This window comes from Sinohyriopsis cumingii, chromosome 12 (genome assembly GCF_028554795.1).
Source record: "Sinohyriopsis cumingii isolate HCF-2022 chromosome 12, ASM2855479v2, whole genome shotgun sequence".
In the NCBI taxonomy this organism is placed as follows: domain Eukaryota; kingdom Metazoa; phylum Mollusca; class Bivalvia; order Unionida; family Unionidae; genus Sinohyriopsis; species Sinohyriopsis cumingii.
In genome coordinates, this window is record NC_142972.1 from 32,192,233 (window position 1) to 32,218,796 (window position 26,564).

At 34.4% G+C, this 26,564-nt stretch overlaps 1 protein-coding gene and 1 long non-coding RNA gene across 9 annotated transcripts; both read right to left on the minus strand.

The window, feature by feature from the left end:
* Positions 1–164: 164 nt before the first annotated feature.
* Positions 165–6,857, minus strand: LOC149786202 (uncharacterized). Its single transcript, XR_016424889.1, has 2 exons — positions 2,242–6,857; positions 165–1,703 (listed from the first exon to the last, which is right to left on the minus strand). It is a non-coding gene; the product is annotated as an uncharacterized LOC149786202 (long non-coding RNA).
* A 656-nt stretch (positions 6,858–7,513) lies between these two features.
* Positions 7,514–20,321, minus strand: LOC149786203 (uncharacterized). 8 transcript variants are annotated; one of them, XM_089976561.1, is made up of 9 exons: positions 20,047–20,321; positions 18,401–18,522; positions 16,029–16,207; positions 14,108–14,180; positions 13,104–13,302; positions 11,141–11,234; positions 10,347–10,463; positions 9,629–9,745; positions 7,514–9,233 (listed from the first exon to the last, which is right to left on the minus strand). In XM_089976561.1, the coding sequence occupies exons 1-9, from the start codon at positions 20,118–20,120 to the stop codon at positions 9,141–9,143; spliced, it is 1,068 nt and encodes a 355-aa protein (XP_089832687.1). In that variant the 5' UTR covers positions 20,121–20,321; the 3' UTR covers positions 7,514–9,140. The 8 variants fall into 8 exon arrangements, with proteins under 8 accessions (XP_089832687.1, XP_089832691.1, XP_089832692.1 ...); XM_089976565.1 differs by having other exon boundaries at positions 18,401–18,699; positions 20,047–20,320; XM_089976566.1 differs by lacking the exon at positions 20,047–20,321 and adding an exon at positions 19,882–20,007 and having other exon boundaries at positions 18,401–18,699.
* Between the last annotated feature and the right edge of the window lie 6,243 nt (positions 20,322–26,564).

A 26,564-nucleotide genomic window follows, 5' to 3' on the forward strand; every position in this document is an offset into this window, starting at 1 on the left:
TGAGTGAACAATTACTAACTGGACTGGTCATAGGTTGTATGAATGGTCAGTACACAGTCCAGGCAATATAAGTACATGTATAATCAGAGGGGTATAAAGAAGCTCCTACTGGGTATAATTAAATGGATAAAACTGACAATAGAAATAACAACAATGAAACAACATATGGGTATAAACATTTTATTTATCTATTTAATGCCTAATGCAGTTACACTGACATGAATTTATTTGTACTTTCTGTTAATCTGTTTATAAAAAATATGAAATGTAATTATAGTTCTAATAAGACTATTCAGTTCACTCAGCAGGTAAAATTTTTAAGTTACTGACCCTCCCTCTCTAACATACACACAATTTGTTAAGTTATTGCCCACTTCCTCTGTTTCATATCACAATTTGTTAAGTTGATGAAACCCTCATTATCTCTCTCACAAACAGTTTGTTAAGTTCTAGCTTTGCTGTTATCAATTTTACAAACATGCTATAGAGTAATATAGATATTCATTACATTTAAAACTAAGCAAAATAAGGTGTAAACATGGATTGAAAAATAAGTCATCTGCCCACACCTGCACTATACTGAGTTAGGGCCAACTTGAGTGAGTGATGTGGACTAGTCAGAAAAGTTAAGTGTCTCTTTCTGTGGATTCAAAAATCTCTTTTTGGGCAGAATGATTTTCACATTGTGTGCCAATATGATCCTTTAAAACACTGACTGAAAAATAAGTCCTCTGCCCACACCTGCACTATATTTAGTTAGGCCAACAAGTAAGTAAGGTGGACTAGTAAAAAGTTTTAGATTCTTTCTGTAGATTTGAAAATGTCTTTTTGGGCAGAATAATTTCCAAATTGTGTGCCAATGTGATCCTTCAGTTGTGATGCGAAATGTACAACGCAAAATCATACACTGACAGTTTCATCAATGGATTGTTGGAGCCTTGATTGCTATACATCTAGCTTACACAAATAATTACCATATATACTCGATTATAAGTAAAGTCCAAATGCAAACTGCATAGACCCAGATCTGATGTTGCATAATGTGCTGTCAGATCTGGATTTGTGCAGTTTGTTAGGAGTAATATGTAGAACAAACAACATATACCCTGGTCTGCAGGTGCATTAAGCTATTGCAGATCAGAATGTTTGCAGTTTGACTCAACTCATAAGCAAGAATATATGGTATACAAGTTGGCACTGGCTATATATAGTGCATGTGCACCCAGTGGACTTATCTTAAGCCCACGTAATGCATTGGTCTACTTACTTTTAAATGTAATGAATGTGAATAAACGATGATGGCCAATTCAGTGAAAACTTTATTTGCCATTTTTAGCAACATTTGTCACTTACAAACCAGAAAGCAACACAATAGTTCAATGGCACACTAAAATTTCCAATTTCGATGGGACCAGTACTATGATTTAAAACAAAATATCGATGCACTTAAAAATTGTCAATAACCACAAAAGGCATCAATGTAAATGGTAAATAATAATCCATGGAAACTCTGCATTACAGAATAATGGCACTGATCTCTCTCAGGAAGACCTAAACCATGTCTTTGAAGTGTTATATCAGCGTGGTACTTTATGAATTAATCCTGGTAACATATGGCAGGTACATTGGACACATCTTAATGAGACCTTAGTATGACCACGCAACTAATGGAAAGCTTCCAAGCTATTGCAACTCTATCAAATCTGAAAAGAGATTAGATATGTATTTGTAATTTAACAGATCAGAAAGATGTAGGTAAATGAAGTGACAATATGCTAGATATGGAAACATCGAAATTACATTAAGTGTGCATGCAGACAAAACATTAAACTTGACATACTGACACTCAGAAATATTAATCAATGGGCATATACTAAAGTGACAATATATCCCCAACACATATTAAGTTTCCAGAAGAATGTTTATCAGAGTGTGTTCAGCCACTTACAGGCTAAATAACTAATATATTACATTATATTACATATAATTCTGATCACCAATAACTAATATATTACATTATATTACATATAATTCTGATCCCCAATAACTATTATTATATGCTGATTTTTCCCCCATTAACTTTACATTGTCAGAATCGTTCAGTATAATAATCATATCTTGATCTAAAGTATCTTCAAATATGAACTCATGATAAAGTTCTTGTCATAGGTTAACTGAAAGTTTTGGAGAGGTTGAACTGTAAAAACAGGCAATTGGTTACAGATTTTACTCTGGACTCACTGTGCATTGTTGTCAAACTACGCACAGACATCATCATCATCATCAAACCCCTAACACAAGAGGTCGTTGGGACAACACAGTTGACTTTACAACCAATTCTCTCCACCTTTCCATGTTCTCTACTGCCCTTTGGGAATCTCCAAATCCCATGCATCTGTCCACTCCTTAATGTTATCTTCCCACTTCTTTTTCTGTCTGCTTCTTCTTCTGCACCCTTGCACTGTGCCTTGCAAGAATGTTTTTGCCATTCCAGATGATCTTGAGACATGACTGTACCACTTCAGTTTATTGATCTAAAGTATCTTCAATATATATATATATATATATATATATATATATATGCAATAAACTGATAAAGAACAGTGCAAAAACTAGTATCAAAATAGAATGAGTGCTTCTGACTCTTAATGAGCCTTTTTCAAAGACAAATACAAAACAGACAAGACAAATATAACTTTACAGGACCTTTTTGTTTATTGGACCCATCATTTTCTGTTTAATTTGTTTGTCTTTACCTCATGTAAATTTTAAAAACAACAAAAGTGGATACACCTAATTTTCAAATATATCCATTTCTTTAATTATTTTCTCATTCAGCCCTAGAGACTTTTTTAATTTTCACCTCAAATGGGGGTAGGAAATGCAGTTTGGAAGTCAATCTTGAATACATCTGCTTCCATGAGTTGTTCGCTTAGACTGATGACTAGTTGTGCTAGAAAAGTTGTTTCTCATTGGCTATTTGGCTCACGAATGTGCAGAAGGGTAAAAGTTGAAGTTTTTTTTTGCTGTTTATTGGGCTCATTAGTTTTGACTCCTGATCCCCAACTTATCCTACTTTTGCAAAGGTTCACCTGTCTATGTGCAGTACAGACCGTCTGCCTTAGATCACAGGCCAAAAAGTCTATAAATCAGACATAAAATTTTCAGTGTAAAGAAATCAGGTCTCAAGAGAGGTCTTCCCCTCTGCATTTTGTAATGCAAGTAGAAAGTCCAGATTATGTGTTATCATCGTAGAGCTACATCTGTTTGCTTTATTGTAATACCACCCATTTTAGTGTATCTTACATTACCTTGACACTACAGAGCTCGGAAGCAGGGTAGAGCCTCATCATGCCTACAGGTAGGATTGGGCTGAATGAGTTAAACAATAAGAGATGTTAAAGTCCAACAATTTAATTCTTGTGCAACTAATAATTTTTACATGAACCCCTGACCCCTCTTTTATAGTGTTAATTTCTGACATTCAAAGGCTTATAGGACAAGTCTCACTGCAAATTGCAGACATAGATCTGCCACTGCAGAATGCACTGTCAGATCTGTCTGTTCATTGTGTTAGGAGTAATCAGTAGAACAAACAACATAGACCCTGATCTGGTGATACACCATGCTATGGTAGATCAGGATCTGTATTGCTATAGTAGATCAGGATCTGTATTGTTTGAAGTTTGACTTGATCTATGAGTGAGTACATACGGTAGCAAAATTCTTTTATCAATCGCAAAATGTAGTAATAAAAGTATTTAGTTATTTCAAAGTAACTGTGCGAAATGTCAACCGTAACTCACTTATAGGTCAAGTCCCACTGCAAACAAGATAGATCCTGATCTGCAATAACACAACGCACCTACAAATCAGGGTCTGTGTCATTTGTTCTACTACTAAACAAATGGCATATACTTGGATCTTCCAACGCATTTTGTGTCGGCAGATCTGTGTCTATGCAGTCTGCAATTTAACTCATCTTATAAGCAAGTATGTGGTACTTGTTTTGCACTTTATAATTAACTGCGTATATATGGTATGCTGAAGTGTGTAGCATACATACACTGATCAGCGAAAATTCACTGCATTCATTGATAAGGGACATTCATCACAACAGACTCAAAAAAGTTGTTACATATATATCTGCATGTAAAATCTCCATGGCAACTGGTTCTGACTACTCCTGAAGAAATTATGTTTGTACCACTTCGGCAGGTGTGCTATCCATGACTTTGAAGTCAAAAAGTGTGTTTGTGATATGGATATTTAATATAGCTTTATAAAAGTTCCAGTCATATCGCTATAATGTCTGCAGTTCGGCAGTTTATAGTGCTGTCTAGCACTGAGGCATCATGCTGCAGACATGGTGGAATCATTTCCCACCCAGTTGCATAATCCTGGCACTAACCTCTTAATGCTGAATACTAAGCATGGCAGCTGCTAGAACCATTTTTATAAGTCTTCGGTATAACTAGGCTGAGGTTTGAACCTACAACCTCCACGAAAAATGCAGCCCAACACTAGAAGACTACTGATAATGTTAGAATTAATTTTCAAAATGCATAATAAATTGTGTGGCTTTTCAGCTCCATATCTGACATTACAACACTATCTATGAACAGGACTATGCACAATTTTATTCTGACAAACATGGGACACAATGTTTTCAACGTTTTGAGACTGACATATTTAGGACTGTGCAAGAAACACAGTAAAGTAGGAACTAAAAGTTTTGTTCTTTCCTTAGTACGAATCATTCCATATCCTGCTAAAGATTTGGGTCAAAGCCAAATTGTATCATGAAAAACTGGGTATATACCAGCTTGACTGTTATCTTACTGAAATTGGTGCTTTTCAGCAAGTGGTACATTGGTGGTGTATATATAGACCATCATCATACCTGCCATATTCCCAGACAGTGTTGGGGTATTATGAAGGCTCAAGAAAAGTTTTGAGGTCCTCAAAGGGTGTAAGCGCATATAAGCATTTAAAGAATGACTGGAAGTTAAAGTTTGATACAAGAAAAAGAAAGCATGTTTTATTTGAAGCATTCAAAACTCTTGCAAACAAATGATAGTTGATACATTTAGCACTGTCTAATACCATCAACACACACACACATACACACACACAATCACAACTCCACATATGGAAAAATATACCAAGTTTCTGTCTTTAAAATACATTGGACATTAGAATACTTTCTTAATTAGATGCTGTCTTTGTTGCTCTCAATTGTTTGGGGAGGTAAGGGTTGTCATTAGTGTACATCACTGCACTCATTACAGACTGTACAATACTGTTGTTCAAACTTCACTAAACAACATGCTGAATTTTTCTCTGCATAGAAAATTATCTTTCGGCATTTGTATTGCTGTAAGGGAGTGGCAAATATGCCAGGTGGTGTTGCTATGTTCATGGATGTCACACTACAGAATCACTGAATGCAGCATGCACAAAATAAATTTAGCTTTCCAGGGCTTTGTTCACTTGTCAAAATGGCTAGCCTATATTGAATCGTGGCTGCATTTCAACATTTTACCTTTAAGAATGAGTCACATTCATACACAATTTCAACAACCAAAATAATCATGTCATTTTACATATGGAGTTGAAATTCAAGTTCAAAGAAACATTGATGCTTATTATAAACTTGCAAATAATCGTTAATAAAGACAGCATAAATATTCTCAATCAAGGCAATGGTGTGTCATAACACACATCTCTTTATCAATAACTTCAAATGAATTGGGTTGTTCCACTTTACCTATGCAAATTAGCCAAATGGGCTCCACCACATCATTCTTCAAACAATTTGGCATGGCTTCACTTTATCTATTCCAGCCAATGAAGTAATATGTGAAATTGTGGTTGCTTATGTGTGACCACCTTACCTTTCAATTGTCTCTATGAAAATCAGCTGTAGAAAAAGCCATGAGGATAGTTGTTTAACCTATATTTAAAGCAGGACTGATTACTGTTTATACACTCTACATCCTTAGGACATATATAGTGGTGGTAATTTCTGTAATCAGGATTATATCCAAGCATTTTAAACATTACATCCTGTGTATATCAGTGTTAAAACTCTTTGGTCATAAACAAAGTAACAGAAAAAAAGCAAATCCAACAAGTTTTGAAAAACTTCACAAACAATTTAATTATCAAAGTTATAAATGAAAATGTGCGAGGAACTCACAGTAATCTGAAGTGAATCCAAGCTAATCCCCATAGAGGTCTATGAAAATCCTAAATTAATGAAAAGTTCTTTATAAATTAAAAAACTGGAAATGTACTGGTCCTCCAAGAACCATGAAGTTGTCAAGATGGCATTATCCAAAATTCCTTCGAATAATTTATAACAGTTTCAAAGTAATATTACAGTCCAAATAATAAGCATTTTCTGTTTCCACTTAACATTCCAAACAAAGTTTTTCCCTCTCAAATAATATCTAAGTACAATATAAAACATGTCTGCAGACTTACAACAGGAACACAATAAGTGTGAATAACTCCAAAAATCAGAATGAATCTGATTGCTTAATTATCTCCTTACATATACAATACATTGCGACAGTATTTTGCAATAGACCCAACCGGACAAAATATACTACTCACGTTGCATCACTTTAGCCTATTCATGTGGCCTAGCCCAACCAATGGGAAGTTATAGAATTGTTCTAGAAATGTCAAAACCTCATTAGCCACTGAGAAATTAAGCCATAAGTACCATTTAAGTCTTTTTATTAAGATTATTATTAACAGATGTCAACACATATCGCAAAGCATGAAATTAGAGTAATCATAATCAAATTATAAAAATTTATAATATAATGTAAATATTGAGAAACTAAATAACAAAGTAAAATAATTCAGCTGAACCAACTTGCATGAATCAAAGGTTTAAATAGTTCATTAGCAGAATGGGTGAGATGTTACCCACCTTAACTGATATTATTGAGTTAGCTCCCTTATACTATGATTTATTACCTTAAAATCTATAGAAAACACTGTCAGTATACAGATAATCAAGTACTGTTACTATTTCATTATATGATGAACTAATCTTCTGTAAAAATATGCATTACTTTATTAGGTCACTATAAAGGTTGGTAAACTTTTAGAAACAAAAGCAAAAAGGTTGTAATTATGTTGCAAGTACTCTCATCAGCACACAAGAGACTACAGTGTCTGCTATGTTTATTTACCATCAGATTATGTATTAGCTTTCAAAGTCACATCAGCATCTAATGAATATACAGTACCAAAGGATAAAGAACGCCTATCATTAATAAGCAAAGCACCCTACCAGTACATCCCTTTCTAATGAGTAAGCAATACACACATACTAGAAATGATAAGTAATACACACATACAGTGTATATTATTAAATTTAAAAAAAAACTGAATAAATTTTTTTAATAGAAGACAAATGAATCTGGTGCATGTCATGATTTCTTCTCCACTGGTTCATGTTGAGTGTTTCCAAGCAAATATAAGAACAAATGTATTTGGAGAAGTCCTTTTATTATTTTTGTAACACTTCAAATACACATTATACAGTAATTATAGGTTACTGCATTTGTATGGGAAAATATAAACAAGTTTTCTGGATGACAATACTGCATGACCTTGGGAGTGCAGTATATCCAGCCAACAAAAGGTGGTCGTATTTTCCCATACAAATGCAGTAACCTTTTTATTTTATGCTCATTTTCTTCTTCTACCTAAGATTTAATTATATATAAAAAAAATATACTACAAGAAACAAAATAACTGAATGTATGCTGTATTCCAAACTAGATAAACAAGCACAGATTCATCATTACACAACAACATTATTAATCTGCATGTAACTCCACCCATAAAATTTGAACTTAGTCATGTGATAGACATAACTTTCAAAAGAAAATGGCATTTTGGTCTACTTAAAATTTAAATTTGGAGTCATATTGTGAACGAATGCACATTGCAACAACTTTTCCATTTGATCTGGAATGAATAGATTTTGGTATTTTTTTTTTTTTGTTTCTATGAAATTTCATGATTATGGGCTGGATTTATCTGTGCCAATTCTCCATGAAGTACATTGGATTTCAGCAGTGATGGAGCAGCATGTTGACATCTGCAAGTGTGTTTCTGTTCTGTCATTGAATGTTTGAAATCATTATGTGGGAAAAATGTCTTTCAATTGCAAAATGAGCATATAATAAAGCACAAAAGATACAACAACTGGACAATTTACAAAAGTATATGCATAATTATAAGCTTTTCATAAAATGCTGGCCTTCCTTTTTGGTTAAACGAATTGGTTTTTTTCAAAACCCATTCATGTAATGGGAAGGGGTGTAGAAGATGGTGGGGGTTGGATGCAATATCTATATCTTGATGGATAGCTATGACATGTTTTCTCAAGCATGCTTTTCAAACCTTAAAATAATACCCAAGAACTTTTAAAATAAGGTAAAAGCTATTCATTGCATAGTCTACGAATTTGGACAGAGAATGGTGCAACCAAGCCCAATGGGGATAATGGAAAGATATACAGTATTAAGCTGGGCTTGCTCTCTGGGTTTTACCGAGTCTGATAAATCACCCACACACACACCCAAACCCATGGTGATACTGAGAGACAATGTAGGTCTGATGTCAACTGTGCATAAAAAAGTGCAATTTCGCTGCATACAAATCTGCCCAGAACACATCAATGTATAATTAATAGAAACTTACTGGTATCTGGTAACAGCTGTTTGAAGCCATGAAATTCAAAATGGCAACTGGACATAAGATTGTGCTATTCCATATTAATTTACAAGTCATTAAACATAGGATTTGGTCAAGAAATATTCTGGATATACCACCTAAAGGACCGTTCAAACAACTGCTGTTCAAGAGAATAGAAAAATATCTATAAATATCTAACACGTACACTGGTGTGCTATGGACAGATCAGTCTATAAACAATTCCTTGGTTTTATGAATAACTGACAAAGATCTAATTGTATGATGCACTGAAACCTAAATTGCAAGCAGTATGGACATATATTACCATTTGCTAATGATTGTATAAACCCATTTTCCTGAAAAAGACAGCAGCAACTGTTTCAGTTTCACTTTGAAGAAACAGAGTAAAGATGTCACTTCATATTGTGGCGATTGTGCTGTTCATAGAAGTTCAGATCAGGTCCAATGGAAATAATATTGTAAGGTTTGATCATCTCCTGGCTTACCTAAGAAAATGGAAAAGACAACAATTGTGAGACATTATGTCTGATTATTAATTTGTTTTTAGTTTCCATGCAATGCAGAATAGAAAATAAACTTGTATAGTACCTTAAAAATGTAAATTTTACAATGCTAGCTACACATTTCTCTGTCTCTGCCTCTCTATCAGTTGACATACTTTTTATTATAATTGATTTCGTTAAAAAGCTTTTGAAAGAATCAGTTTTACAGCATTCAGAAAGTAGGTCATAGCTGGCATAGTTAATTCTAACAAATAAAATCTATTTAATAAATTTCATAAACTGGTTCCAATACAATACTGTGCACTTGTTTAGAGTGTTTGTAACATTTAGATCATCCATCTCCTTGCATGTCACACATTCAGTAATCAAAGCCTCACCATGTAGCCCTTTCTAATATGATCCATTTTCACTGTATCACTGACCCCAGGGATCTGGTAAATGTCCCGCAAATAGCCCCACATGTTAGGGTATTCTTTGATCATCTTCTTGTTGCACTGAAGTTTGGAACATACAGCTGTTAGTATTTTTCATTTGACTATAAAGTTATGGGAAATGTCCAAAGTTGTAGATTGGGGGAAGGGGGAATCTCCTATTGGGAAATAAAAGGAATCTTCATGACACACAATTAAAAATACCCAAAAAGGACTCCTTCAGTATTTATTACAACTATTTTGCTCAGAAGGATTTTTATGACTGTAGGACCCTGTGCTACAGCTACCTCCAACACTTCAGGAAAGTGACACAAGTATATTATATAACTATGGAGAGTGACCTCAAAATAAATAGATAATCAGTTTTAGAATAAGGTAGAATGAGTTGCAATAACAGTATATGTACATCATATGTTACATTACATAACACTTCCATGTGAAATTTTTTTCTTTATGAGGTATTTCCAGTGTGAATTTGAACAATTTTCAACTTTTTTATTTTCAGCTTTTATTATAAACATCCACTTTTCTGGCAATGATAATTAATTTATGTTGATGGGCTAGCATTTCTACAAAAAAAATAAAAATTGTTATACATGATGGGTAACAGAACATTATTTTTGCCTCAATGAAGTCGGCAGGTTTATCTTACATTAATAAATACCTTAAAACGACCATGATACACTTTGTCAAATCTGACCAGTGTCACAAAAAGTCGTATATCAGCTTCAGTCATCTGATTTCCAACAAGGTAACGATTCTTTGACAGTATTTCTTCTACCTGAAAAAATGAATAATTTTTGTATTCTTCACAACTTTAGGCTTCTGCATCTGAAAATTTCAACAGTGAGAACTCAATTCATTGGCAGTTTTTTGTGTGTGTGTGTGGGGGGGACAATCTATGATAAAATACTATGTACATTATAATGGAAGATGTGAAAAACATATGAAAACAGAATTTTGGATGGTTATATATCTACCTGCCCTACTGAATATTATGCAGAAATAATAGATCCTGCAGATGTATAATAATGCACTGAATCTATTGTTCAAGTAAAACTACAATCCCTCAAAGAGTTTTGGACTCTGGCTGCGTATGAAGAAAAAATACAACTATATCATGAATACAAGTTAACATTACTGCAGCCTCCAATTAATCAAATGTTTTGATACTATCTGCGGCACTTCTGGTCAATCTGCTGCACTAATGTACTACTGGCTGGACACAAAAAACCATAAAATATTATCCCATACATCTGTTATTAAGCCACCAGAATAAATGAATATATCTCACATCTACTGTTACCATCAAGACAATCTACAAGAGGTAGTTATAGTCTGAGGGGGCTACTTTGATAAAATGGTTACTGGACGATAGTTTGGCTCAAACAAAATAACCATTTTTTGGGGTCAATAAACCAAGGAAATATTCTGCTTAGAGAGTTAATAATAATTTACCCTGTCAAGAGAGAGAAATAGCTGGTGGACTGCTTCATCATAAGGTTCCTGTGACCGAGCAAAACCGCATTTGTACACCCCATTGTTTATGTCTCTGAAATTAAGGTTAATAAAGCTGCTGGTCATTTTGATTTTTAAACAGGAACAAGTTATAGATATACCATGGTGTGGAAATGAAAAGTGCAACTTCAACTTCTTGTGGACATCTAATAATAATAATAATAATAATAATAATGCTTTATTTATAGAGGGTGACTCATTAGTCAAGGACTATTCTCCCTTGAGGCCCTCAAACTTAAACGTTTCCTTAATGACTTTTGACTTTTCTTGCTCGTCTTTAACATAACCTTTTCAAAATGTTTTGATAATGTAAGATATGTGATGTAAAGTTTAAGATATCACTTAGAAAACAGACAAAGAAGACAAATTCAAGAAAAAAGTATTGAGTTTTACTGATCCATAAAATAGTCTTGTTTCATCATTGTCAAAGTGACAAGTACAAATCAATTTGGTGTCATAAAAAAGACCATTGTTTCATCACAGTCAATGTGATATGTTCAAATAGATTTGGTGTCATACAAAAGACCTTTGTTTCATCACTGTCAATGTGACAAGTTCAAATCAATTTGGTGTCATACAAAAGACCATTGTGTCATCACCATCAGTGTAATATGTTCAGATCAATTTATGTCATACTAAAGACCATTGTTTCATCACTAACAGTGTGACATGTTCAAACTGATTGGGTGTCAAACAAACGACCATTTTTTCATCACCACCAATGTGACATGTTCAAATCGATTTGGTGTCATACAAAAGACTATTCCCTGAAACCTAATATAAACATTTTCATGAGAAATTTTGCCTATCTTCAATCTGTATTCAGTATGGAAATGCTGACTGGGTACTTACGAATAACTCCAAGATTTATTTCATCTATTTCTTTCTGTAGATGTTTTGGAAATGAAAAGTGCAACTTCAACTTCTTGAGGACATTTAATAATTGTTGTTGTTGTTGTTGTGGGGTTTAACGCCATTTTTCAGCACACGATAGGCTATGCATGGCAGCCAGTATTAATGGTGGAGGAAGAACCCGTGAAAACCCCGGGAAGAACAACTGACCCACAAGAAGCTACTGGCAAGCTTTCTCACATACCCACATTGGCTGAATCCTAGACTCAAACCCACACAGACAGAGGTGAGATGGCAGTGATCCGTAACAAAGAGCGCTTTCGACCACTCAGCCACTCGGGGCCCCGACATTTAACAATAATAATAATAATAATAATAATGCTATTTATAGAGAGTGACTCATTAGTCAAGGACCATTCTCCCTTGAAGCCCTCAAACTTAAATGTTTCCTTAATGACTTTTTACTTTTCTTGCTCGTCTTCAACATAACTTTTTCAAAATGTTTTGATAATGTAAGATATGTGATGTAAAGTTTAAGATATCACTTAGAAAACAGACAAAGAAGACAAATTTAAAAAAAAGTATTGAGTTTTACTGATCCATAAAATAGTCTTGTTTCATCATTGTCAAAGTGACAAGTACAAATCAATTTGGTGTCATAAAAAAGACCATTGTTTCATCACTGTCAGTGTGGTATGTTCAAATAGTTTTGGTGTCATACAAAAGACCTTTGTTTCATCACTGTCAATGTGACAAGTTCAAATCAATTTGGTGTCATACAAAAGACCATTGTGTCATCACTGTCAGTGTGATATGTTCAAATCAATTTATGTCATACTAAAGACCATTGTTTCACTAACAGTGTGACATGTTCAAAGTGATTGGGTGTCATACAAACAACCATTTTTTCATCACCACCAATGTGACATGTTCAAATCGATTTGGTGTCATACAAAAGACTATTCCATGAAACCTAATATAAACATTTTCTTGAGACATTTTGTCTATCTTCAATCTGTATTCAGTATGGAAATGCTGACTGGGTACTTACGAATAAATCCAAGAATTTATTTCATCTATTTCTTTCTGTAGATGTTTTGGATAAAAATCTAACTTTCGCTGCTCCTCAGTCTTGCAAAATGCATTAAATTCCGAATTCAGCATGCGAATGATTTCTGAGGATTCATTATTGACCACAGTTTTCTTCTGTTTGTCCCAGAGACATGGCACTGTGAATCTGCCATTGTATTCTGAAAGGAAATGATGATAATGTTGACAATATCTTGTCAAGCAATTTAAGTGTAAAATATGAACATACTGGTAGGACAAGTTTAACTGCACATTTTGCACTGGCAGTGTATTCGCAAAACGTTTTGAACATATTCCAAGCCAAGGTCAAATTTCCAAAACCTTGACAGTCATTTAAAGTTAACTGAAATAAATCAGAATTATAAAATGATCAGGGCTATTTTTTCTCACTTAAGTCTTTCTTCAAAATGTAAAATTTCAGTCACCTCAATTAGCTAAAAGTAACCCACCAGATTTAATAGGTTTTGTGTTTGAGCTTGAATTTGTGCTAAAGAGTTTACAAGAATATGGAACTTGACATCTGACAAAGAGCATGCATTCTATATTATTTAAAACACATTTATTTATTACAATCCTGAATCCATTCCCTGGCTGTTTTGTATTCTTTTCTTCAGCATGTGAATTTGTCTAAAAGTTTGTGAACTTTTTGGTTCTTAGGTACATCGTACACTTTATGGATAATAATGGCATCCTTTCTAAAAACAAGATCATGTTATACGTTTATAAAAGCTCTGTCAATCATATGACATCAATAAAGAGTGAGTTTCCAGAATGACAGGAACTGTATTATGGCCAATTATGTACATCATTCACATCCAAAGAGAGAATGTCTGCCTATACTTGTCAACATGTTTGTATGCAATGCACACTTTTCTTTTATGTATGTTTACATGAAGAGTGAGAGAAGAAGATATGAAAAAGTGTTTTGTTTTTTTCACCTTTGTCACTAAAAATAAATAAAAATACCTGGATCTGCCAATAAGTAGATTTCTTTCAGGTTTTCACATCCGTTGACAGTGTCTAATGTTGATCCCTCCATCTGCCACAGACAAAGAACTTTTTGTTATTGCCTCAAATTCTCATCTAAATGAGGATTACATTTTATCACTTTTATTTTTTCAGGACTCAATGCAAGACATAAATTAGAGTCTAATAAATTTCACCAGGCTTAGTAAATATAACATCAGTGATCAACGATGGAAGCTAAACACTCAACAAGAAGCAAACTTTTTTTCAAGTATGGGTCTTTGCATCCAGGATCTGCAGTTTCTGATTCTCAACCCTCAATTTAAAAATAATAATAACTGGTCTTTACTTTGAGACCCTATACTGCAGTCTGTGTTTGGAAACCGCGTGACCCAGACCTGTGTATTTAAAAGTTTATAGAATTATGATATAGTCAGTTGAGAAGTTTGAGCAATAGCAACTGTAAAAGGAAGGCACCAGTAAAGGATACTTCACAGAAGATTACCCATAAAAGACTACATAAACACGATATGTGTAATCCAAAGTGATTTATGTACTTTCTCTAACCAGTCAACTTTTGTGTCGGGAATGTATCATATTAATAGTTTCAGTCAAATCATTCTGAATATAGAATGCAAACTGACTGGACTGATGCTCACCTGATTGAAATTCAAGATCATTTCCTTTTTGTAACTGGCTGACTGTTGAAACCATTTCTGATATACTTGAGCAATACAATTTTCATATTAGCTGCTGTGGTGGCCATACTGGATGTAAGATCAGTATAATTTTCCTTTAGGATAATCTAAACACCATTAGAAGACTTTCGGTGAAAACCCCTTGCCACTATGACCATCCATTCAGCTCAATTTGTCACAGGATTTTGACTATGTTCATTTGCAACAGCCCTATTGGTTTTCTGCAAGGCACCATTTTTGTAAGAAGTCTTTTGGTGAAAACCTACATTTATATGACTATCATTACTTGTCATTGTAACAATAACAAGATTTTCAAGATGGACACCATACTGACCTAATTGGCCATCAAATGGGTATCATTTTTTTAATTCAGGACCAACTTTTGCCCTTCTAACTATATCTGCATTCAGAGACTTTCTCATCTATATATTTAACTACATGTATCACTTGCATATATATTTTTATAACTAATTATTTGTGTATGACAACAAAGATAAAATAAAATAAAAAATTTAATAAAAAATATGATTTTCTTAAAACATCCTATAGTTTATTTTATCTTACCATTAAGCTAATCCTGGAATATTATGTTTGAAGAATGCTCAAATTTCCAAGGAAAGATTCAATTAAGTTTACAGTCAAAAAAATTCCTGCATGTTGATATAACATTCCATTCAGGATATGCAACAATAACAATATTTTCAACATGGCTGCTGTGGTTGCCATATTAGACATCAGATAGGACCATTTTCGCTTACAAACAACCAGAATATTGGTTCCCTGCATAAAAAACATTCAAGGCAATATCATAGGTAAGTAATTAGTACAACTGTGTCTCCTTATTGTTCAGTCAATGATGTCATTCCCATAACTGTTTGTTTGGAGGCTTCACACTATAATTCAGCGATCGACCAGTAACGCACACTACTATGCAGCTTCATGGGAAACAAAATCATGAAGATTCCATATATTCGTTAAACATGGAGAATGAATGTAATATAATTTGACACACAAGCAATAGAAGTCCAATGCAGCTGTATTCAAATTATTTGTATAGACTGTTACCAAAACCTCACAAAGCAAAGATTTCACAGGGCCATGTGAGAGATATGGTTGAGCAAAAACCAGACACTTTATTTGTTAATGTACAAAGGATCTAATGCAGCTATCCCATGTTCTGTATGCAAAAAAATATTTTTACTTGATTTAAAAAAATGACTGACCTTGTCAGAAAACCGCCATCCCTCGGGTCCCTTCAAACAGTCTACAACATCCATCGAAATGACATCCTCAAGACCTTTAAGCTTTCTAACCAAGATAACCCTACTAGCCCATGGACATGCATATGCCACATAAAGGTGGTACTTATTGGGTTCAGCCTTGAAACCTGTTGACCCATCAGCTGTAGAAGAAAAATAGCAAGTGACAAAGGCAAAGGCTATTTATAAACTATAGCAGATGCAAATAGTACTTAAGCAGACAGAAAATGAAGTTACATGCAGGTAAAAACTTACACTTTTTTCAGTTTCATTGACAATAATTTTTATATGCCAGTAACTATAACATTAAACAGCAAGAATCTTTTAATGGGATTAACAATTTATGGGATGAAAAGAATTTCCAGGAATGCAGAATGATTTCTTACTTTTAGCTGTTGTTTGTTGAAACCATCTCTGATATTCTACAACAGTAACAAGATTTTCAAATTATATATTGTACACAAATTGAATGTGAGTTTGGCACAAATGACAAGCCAGACATCCTTAGAAATCTTCTTTTAAAAACTCCATGTCATATTGATCATTCATTCAAGGGCTTTTGTGACAACATTTTTAAAAGAGTCACATTTTCATTTAGGACTAACCAGACACATTGTTGATAGTACCATACATTCAGGAGTAGCAATAACAAGATTTTCAAGATGGCTGCAGTGGTGGCAATAGTATACTTCAGACTGGCAGTTTTCATCTAGGACCAACAATACATTATAAAAAGTCTTTTAATGAAATCCCCATGATGATATGATCATCCGTTCAGGAGAAGTAGTGATGTCATGATTTTCCAGATGGCCACTAAGGTGGTCAAAGTGGATGTCCATGCAGCACCACTTTCATTTAGGACCAACAGCAAAATGGAATAAATATGTGTGTAATGTTTCAAGGTAATCTTCCAAGTAGTTTAAGAGGAGAAGCAATAACAAACTGATGTTAATGGACAAACAACACAAAGGTCTTGGAAACGCTTAATCATGCGTATCTGGTCCGCAATTGTTTATCTGGGATGCAGAAAATCACGTAGGCAGGAGTCCTCTGTACGCATGTAATAGTTGGGCGGAAAAATTGAAAGACTTGCCAGTCCTGTTTCAGCCACCTGTTTAGTGAGAAAATGTATTGATCAGTTAGCTTTGCTGATATTTACAATGACAGAATTCAGTGGCTGAAAGACCCCTTGATGTAATGTTGTCATTATAAGAGTACATCAAATGAACATGATGCAATAACTGGGCAGCAAGTTCAAAGACTTTGACTGGTGGAAGGGTGGTAAAATGTGCTGATATTTACAATGACAGAATTCAGTGGCTGAAAGACCCACCTGATGACATGTTGCCATTATAAGAGTACATGAAAAGAACATGATGCAATAGGTGGGCAGCAAGTTCAAAGGATTTGACTAGTGGCAGGGTGGGAAAATATACTGATATTTACAGTGACTGAATTCAGAGGCAGAAAGACCCAGAGATGAACATGTGGTCATTTATAAGAATATAATATAAGAAACAACTTTAGCTTCATAATTGTGTTCATTTCTGAGTGTAGTGGAATAAGCAGTGCATGTGACCTCGGATTAAAGACATGTTAAGACTTAGACAAAATGACATTCACAAAGTTGGATAGTATTTTGGAGTTAAATGGCAGATCGATGAAGACTGTAATGAGATACAGAAAAGAGCTAAAGTTGCTAGAACTGAAAATTCAGATGGGACAGTAGCCAAGTGTAACAAAAGTGTGTGATGTCTAGGTTAGTGCTTGGAATAAGATCTAACTTGGATTGACAAAATTCAGTCTCACTCTGATGGACAAACAGGAGCTATGTCAATGTTATATAGAATGTAGAAATTAAACTCAGTGGCAACCAATAGTTTTAATTTGCATAGTTTTCTGAGAGGGGACTGCAACTTTTGTCACTGGGACTCCTGTTTTTACCAAAATTAGAGTCCTGGACTCCTAGTTTAAAAATCCTAGCGAGACCTCTGCAACAAAATGGAAGATGGACAAAAGATCATCCCATAAGCTATTCTGATCTATTACAAGAAGAGCTAAAATTCAGTGACTTGGAATAAAAATTGATTACACAATTAAATCAATGACATGATCTGACAATAAGCCTGCAATAGCTTATCAAATATGAGGATTGGAGATGTATGAACAAATTTTAAACTAAAAATGTTGCACAAATTTGACCTATACAAAACTAGCTTATAGTACCTGGATGTTAATTTTACTGATTATCAACTGTCTGTAATGATCACCTCTCAGCAGTTATATGTTAATGAAACACATAAGTGGCTTGCAAGGGTACTGCCTTTTGTACTTACCAGATATCCAGTTTCTGCACTGAGATTCTTTTCTCACTAATTCCCCTTTCGAAGTAAACAATGTGTCAAGTGTTTTGGCTTTTTCTTTCTGGTCATCCATGGCTTTCTGGTTGTCCATGGCTCTAAAAGCAGATTATCATGGACTTTGAACAAGAAATCCTGCTGTCAGACTAGTATGGGCTTACAACAAGAATCCATCAGACTAGTATGGGCTTATAACAAGGATCCTCCTGTCAGACAGACTAGTATGGACTTAGAATAATGATCCTGCTGTCACTGACTAGCTGGAAATACTGAAACTGGATTGAATTGAAGTATCATTCTTTAAATAAACAAAAAAAATATAATAATATTAAAGAAATTGTTTAGATAGCTTCACTTAATTCAAAAGACTTATCTTCCTTTTAACTGATTTCAGCATTCCTGGCTTCCATCGCATTCCAGCCAACTGATATGCAGGCCAATAGAACTCAATTGATTGTGTGAGAATCTGAATTTTTTTTTAAAAAGACACCAAAGTAAGTAAACTCTGACTAAAACACTATAACTCACATTTGTAGAAAAGAGTTGATATCGGTTACCAATTGTGTGAGTTTCCTGAAATTTTGACTTCTCATTCCGATGTAGTCAACATCAGACTACACTACACAGCGCCATTATTTGGACAGGAAGATCTCGACCCCCCCCCAATCATAAATATCAGGATCAATATTTTACATTATATTACTAACACTGGACTGTCTATCATACTATAAAAGAGCTGATTTTCCTTCTGGTTATTAATTTTTTTATTCACTTTAGCTTGCGTCAAGCACCAGATCAGATATAGTGTTGTGGGGGTGGGGGTTCCAAAACTTTTAAAAGGCCCTTACTTTCCTCGAACTGGCACTAAAGCAAATGTCTCTGTGACTATTTACTCAAAGTAAGCATCATACCCAATAAACGTAAACAAGAATAAAACGATTTCAAATTTCAAGTGATTACGTTTGTGCGTGTGCACGTTTTCTTAGCGTGGGGAGGTCCGGACACCCTGGAAACACCCATTCCCGCGGAATCCGGCCCTGATGTACGTCTTCGTCTAAATATTGTTACTGTCATCATCGTCATAATCATCGACTGATTTCTGTTCTGGAAAGAAGATCCCTGAATGCCTTGTTCAGAAGCCAGGTTAGTGTTTTAACGATAAGAAAGATAACTTGAAATCACCGAAACAAATAAATTTAAAATAAAATTAAAAAAAAAAAAAAAAACAACGAACTGAGGAGTCCAGCACGAGTAGCATACAATTATTGCCGTAGGCCTACCTTGTAGTTTGACAGTTGTTTCCTCATAGGATTGCAAGAGAATAGCGAACTTCGGTAAATAAAAATACCTGAAAAAATCCAGATCGTTCAATTTATATGACACACTTAACAATTAGCTTGTTCATCCTGTGTTATTGAAGTGTATGCGGGTTCAGAAATTAGAACAGCCGTACCTACCCATAATAACAGTCCCTTGTGAAGTGAAACATACATGCTACCAGTGTCCTAATTTCAATTTAAAAATTCTTCACGATGCATATAATGGGTGAGGGTGACTTGTTGGCAAAGTATATAATTCTACGTGGAAAATTATGATAGGTTACAATAAACAGCAAAACATACTGGAATAAATCGAACAGTGTACATGATATGGTGTCTGGTTTCCTGCCTGAAGCAGAGTCGAACGCAGAGAACATAACATATTCGGAGTGCAACGCAGGGAGTCTACGAAGCAGGGAACCGACTACTACTATCCTAATTCTACTTGTTGAGCTGGTTTAAATCGTTCCATAACATTTAAATTATAAGCAATGCACTTCAAATCGTATAAACCCTTTTTATCCATCATGACACAATCAATTTAAACTTATCAGCTTCTTAAAATAACTTTGCATGGAGACATAGCAAACGCGCCATACGATGAGGCGCCGTAGCGGACAAAAGCTGCTCCAATCAGAACGATACCTTTTAAATTTTAGGACCCACGGTACTAATTCAGTTCCTATAGTAAATCTATGCAAACACTATCGTATTAAAAATTCAATAACTTCAAATATGCGAGAGCTCATAATCAAGCCTATATTTATCAGTATAAATGAAACGTGGATGTCAGCTTCTGTGTAGAGGAAATGAGACGAGCCGCGGCATTTTCTGGACCTGCATGTATTTGAAACGTGCTTTCAAATCCGCACCAAAGAGTCAGGCGCTAATTTTAGTAATGAGTGCTCCAAACTCAAGACCGTTAAAGAACTGAAATTCCATCAATAAAACATTATTTCTTTGTTTTCACTTACAACTAAGATAAGCTCTCAAAAGATTATTTTTCCTAAAACATAATTTGCATTATTAACCGATCCTGTCCAGCCAAAACCCATATATACTCCATTTTATGTTCACTCATTTCCAGGCTGGTTCACAGAACGGACCGCGTTATGTTTAAACAAGGTATGAGACGCCATAGCGGATTAAAGCTGGTGCAATAAGACTGTTGATGTTGAAATTTCGATGGCGTATGTCGAGAAATCAAACATCACGTGTTGGATCAAATTGCATGTCTCTAAAATTCCATTTTCTAGATCGAGATTTTAGATGCTGAATTGATACAGTGGTGGTTTAAAATTCTGTTTGGGGACGTCCATTAATTATGTCAACAATTTTTAGGCAATTTTTTACACCCCTCCCCCTTGTCAACAACTGTCAAACTTTCAGTGACCCCCCTAATAAAATGTTACCACCCCCTACAAACTAACTATATTTTATGCGGCTGGCTTTTATGCTAAAAATAGAATTATGGAAATTAAGAGGTCTACAAATAAATTTTAATACATTTTTTTTAACTTGTTTAACAGATTTCAAATTGACTATAATAATTTTACAGCACATGCAAAATGGGGGGGGGGGGGCATTTGCCTGAAATGAACAAGAGTCTGTTATCAAAGTGTACAATATTTGTAAGGCATTAAGATTACTGCATCTGGTCGAAGAAGTTGTATGCTTGTGTAGGCTACATAACTTATTTTATGTATTATGTTAAAGATGACTGTGTAATAGTCAAGCTCTCAAGTTTCCTAGGCTCAGTTATCCATCCTTGGAGGGATAGCTCATGGACTTCAATATATATAGCATCTATACTTATAAATAGATGCTATTTAGTAGAAGTCCATGGATAGCTATACTATTTAGATGTATATGGCTCAGTGCAGTCTTTGAATTTAGTAACAGCTTCCCTTAAAAATCTGTATACAGTCTACAATCTACATTGAATAAAAACAAAATATGATGATGCAAGATTATGACTTCCTTGGCAAGACCTCAACCGGTTTAAGATTAAACTGGTGGGCTGTTGACGGGCGAGCGAGTGTGTGCCATACCAACGCACCGACTAATTTCTTATTTTTTTATTTATTAAATTTATTGTAAAAAATAACATTGTTGACGTCAATTTATCTTGAACTCCCCCCTCCCCCATGTCAACAATTGTCAAACTTCTTCAAACCCCCTCCCTCCCCCCATTTTGTTGACATAATTAATGGACGACCCCTTTCCTATGTTAACGTTTTACAGTGTATATTTTGAATTGCACAGCGGTGATTGAAATTTCAATGTCATATGTCGAGAATCACTAATTCACACGCTGAATGTAACTCTTTGTGATGAAAGTTCCATTTCATATGGCGAGTATTTAGTTTTCATCTGTTGAATTTCACAGCAACGAGAAGCAGCCTCCTGGTTTAAAAATAACGGGGTCCGTTCAAGAGAGCGAGTTCTAGTGAAAAAAATTCATAGTAATTCTCAACCTGTCAATGGTAACTTTCAAACTGTAAATGCATGAAATGTAATGGTGATTTGTAATTGAATACACGAATGATGTATCGTAATACTCGATATTATTTTGAATTGTTAAAGTGGACATTGTGTAATGTTACCTTTAGCACCAACACATCATTTCACTATATAAAAATAGCAATTCTGACAAGCACAATAAAAATGGCCAACCACCGCTGTGTAATTCAACAGATGCAATCTAAAAACTCCACATATTGAACAGAACTTTCAGTACAATCAATGTGATTCAACATGTTAAGTTGAAGCTCTCGACATATGACATTAAAATTTCAACAACCGCAGTGTAATTCAGAAGATACAATCTAAAAACACGACATTGGACATCGAATTTGCAGCGCTGTGCAATTTAACAGACGAAATCTAAATACTTATCGTATGAAATGGACCTTTCAACATAAACTCTTTGAACCAATACGTATATTAGGAATTCTCGATGTATGACATTGCAATTTCAACCACCGCCGTGTAATTCAAACGACACAATCTAAAACCTCGACATAAGAAATATGACTTTTAATCACTACTGTTTAATTCAACAGATACAATCTAAAATCTCGACCTAGAAAATGGCACTTTAAGGAAAAACATCTTTGATATAACACGTGAAGTTGGAATTCTGGACATTAAAATTTCTACAGGAACGTTTTGATTGGACAAACTTTTGTCCGCTAAAACGCCTCATAACAAGGAGCTTGCTTCTCGTTGCTGTGAAATTCAGCAGACGAAATCGAAATGGTCGCCATATGAAATGGAACTTTCATCACAAACAGTTGCATACAACATGTGAATTAGGGATTCTCGACATATGGTATTGAAATTTCAACCACCACTGTGTAATTCAAAATATACGCTTTAAAACGTCGGCATAGGAAATAGAACCTTAAACCAACACAGTATAATTCAACATATAAAATCTAAAATTTCGATCTAGAAAATGTAACTTTAAGGAGATGAAGTTTGATCCAACACATGATATTGGATTTCATGACATACCCCATCGAAATTTCAACAGCAACTTTCTCATTGGACCCGGTTTTGTCCGCTATAGGTCCTCGTACCATACACGTGTTGATCAGAATCTGGAACATTCACCCCAGAACAAGTTGTGCGATTTCAATATAATCCTTTTGTACAAGCATTTCCACAACGCGAGCTCGTTTTGTTCCTTTCAGCATACCTGTAAATTGCTTACAACTCATATATGTACTATATAATAAACCAGTACATATGCTATTCAAAGGTGAATTGCAAACAACAATAATAAGAGCAATGAGGAAAAGAGATTATTGCCGGCGTAATATTTACGGCGACACGACCATACGCTATGACTTCGATAATTATATCCGTTTCGCAACAAACAAAATGTACTTCTGTTTTTGTGTGTTATGGACGTATGTATAATATTAAAGCGTTAAATTATACCATAATGACAGAATACAGAATGTCCTTCAATGAATTCACAAAAATCCCAAAATAATATTTCAGTCAGAACAAGCAATGAGAACTTTGTAATTCCAATGAATAATTTAAATAAATAAATGCTATTATTCCCGTTCCCGTTCTTTTTTGTATAAAAATATGCATTCATGCACTGTACATTACTTCTTAAAGTCTTCATCATTATTATTATTATTATTATTATTATTATTATTTGTCTAATATATATATATATATATATATATATATATATATATATATATATATATATATATATATATATATATATATATATATCTGTGCATGTGTGTACAAGTCTCTTCATCATTGGATATTATCTACATTTGATGATTTACCTCTTCTTGGAAGATCTTTTTAAATTCATTTTTGGTTTCCGATATTTTAATTTCAGAATTTATATAATTTTCGTGAAAAACATTATTATGTGTGTGTGTGTGTGTGTGTGTGTGTGTGGTGGGAATCAATTATCATTTAGAGTATCATTGGAAACAATGATAAGCAGTAATATATTGCATGATGCATTTCAATTTTGGATCTATCCTATCGTGTTTTTTATATTATAGCCTGAATAGCGTTTTCTGGATTGAAAGATAATTTCCTGTCAGTATAAAATTAAAGAAAAATAGGTGTGATGACCATTCAAGATAAAAAGTCAAAGCGTTAAGCTTGTCTAGGTCAGCTCATGAATTCGATCCTCTTGCATATCAATAAACTCTTACTAGTTTTTGATGACCATGGACCTTTTTATTTATAAAAGTAACACTTAGATCAAGGTAATCATGCGTAAATGTGATTTATTCTTTAAAATTCGTGGGATTTACTATTTACGCAGTAACAATTCTATTTTATTGCCGTAAATATTAGTGTATTAATTATTCTGTCGGAATATAGAGTCCCCCGAAGATGCGGGCCAGTCTGTTTGTTTACAACTGATTGAATGTTTGCTAGACTGGACTTTTCTAAATATACGGAAAAAAGAACAAAAGAATTAAAAAAATATCCCACTTTTTCGCCTGATTAGATGAAACTTTGATACATATTTTAGAAAATGTCTGAAATCTCACACTAGAGAGGGAAAAGTGCAAGACAGCAGAAAGCATCAACGAACTGGAAGTATTACAGCAAAGCAGAGTTAAGAAAAACAAGTGTCCAATAAAAAAAATTTAAACGACCACAAAGAAAATTGTATTGACCGAGTAAATTTTAAAACTGCTTTTGGAACAACTGTTAAATTTCAGTTGGTGATATAAGAGGCCCAATTTGTCACAGAATTAGGTAAAAAAAATTAACTTGGTTTTGCCTTGGAACTGTTTGACTATTTTTCGTTGTACATGTGTACAACGCTATCTAGGGTGAATAAGTGTTTTTCCAGGTAAGCGACTGTACTAACATGTACCTCGCCGGAAATTACTTGCGACGAGGGACATTAATAGCATGATATGCACGGGTATTTTACCCTGGCTATTGCTCACTCTCCTATGGATTTAAGTAAGATCTATTATTAAACCGACACTGGTCGTTTTGGATCACGTCAAGGAGTGTACGCTTTCCATTGTTCTCCAGCCATAGGGGTAAGTGTTAAATTTATATTTCATTTGATATGCGAAGCTTATTGGGTTTGTAATGTCTTATCGCGTAATACTGCGTTTATTACAACGCAGATTTGAACTTTGAACTACAAGTCACTATTAGAAGTTAATGTATTAGCATATATCTAGAGATTTTACAGAAACTATTATTATGACCAGTTTGGTTTTATTGTAGCTGACTGTGACTATGACTAGAGCTGACTAGAGTTGACTAGAGATGTCTAGAGCTATCTGAAGCTGTTTAGAGCTGTCTGGAGTTTCCAGAGTATTTAAGGCTACGTGCTGTCGATACGTATGTATGTATGTATGTACGTATGTCTGAGCCACTGACGTAGACGTAGCTAATTCAAAAGGGGGCTGTATGCTGTATGTACGTGCGTATACATATGACTGCACATGTGGTGGATCCATGAAGGGTGCGAGCGGCGGATAAGAGTGTAGGCCAACCCAAGGAATCGTGCGACTGTACAAGGGTCTAGAAGCATACGTTTGGTTCAATTGTTGTTCCAGTTGGGTGCATTATTATGTTCATAAGATTATTGTGAATCTTAGTTTTGTTCCAAGAGATTATGTGAATCTCTCTTATAGTTTATAACATTATTTGGAAACACATCTGAATATCATAAGATTATTTTGAATCTTAATCGGAGTCTATACTTGAGATTATGTGAATCTCTCTTGTAGTGTATAATACTGTTTGAAACGTATCTGCAGTCCATGAGGTTTCTTGGATCTGTATTTCACATTGAATTCATATTTTTGGTTTGTTTTCAATGTGTGAATGTTTGTGTAGAGTGATTGGGTCAATCGTATGTTGAGAGCGTGAGAGAATCATTGTATTTTAACACCATATATTTTTCTTTATCAATTCATTTCATAAATTTCCATCTTTCACACACTGTGTTTGTCTTATTCATTTAGTCCAAAAACCCACTCGTTTTCTATTCTGAGACACACTTAGAAATTAATTCAGTTGAATTGTCTACTACACGTTTCCTTGCAAATTATGCCGACCCATACCAATGAGATCACCGCTGGTGCAGAGTTTCTATAATAATAATAATAATAATAGGAAGTCAAAGGTCAAATGTGCCGGACGGTCAGTGTCAAATATGCTCTGGTAAACAATCGGCATTTTACCCGCTCATCTCTGGATATGAACACTCTTTAATTGTATTTGGTTTCCAGTGATGGATGAATAGTGTTCGATACGTTTGAAAGTAAATTTTATGATACTTAAAAAGATTC

What these genes read in the sequence shown, in the direction of transcription:
- LOC149786203 (XM_089976561.1), bottom strand. Translation starts at nt 20,120, where the DNA reads ATGTTCTCTGCGTTCGACTCTGCTTCAGGCAGGAAACCAGACACCATA. An exon ending in GTGCAGAAACTGGATATCTG is followed by an intron (nt 16,208 to 18,400) that starts GTAAGTACAAAA and finishes TTTCTTCTACAG; the next exon opens with CTGATGGGTCAACAGGTTTC. An exon ending in ATATTAGAAAGGGCTACATG is followed by an intron (nt 9,234 to 9,628) that starts GTGAGGCTTTGA and finishes CCATTTTCTTAG; the next exon opens with GTAAGCCAGGAGATGATCAA.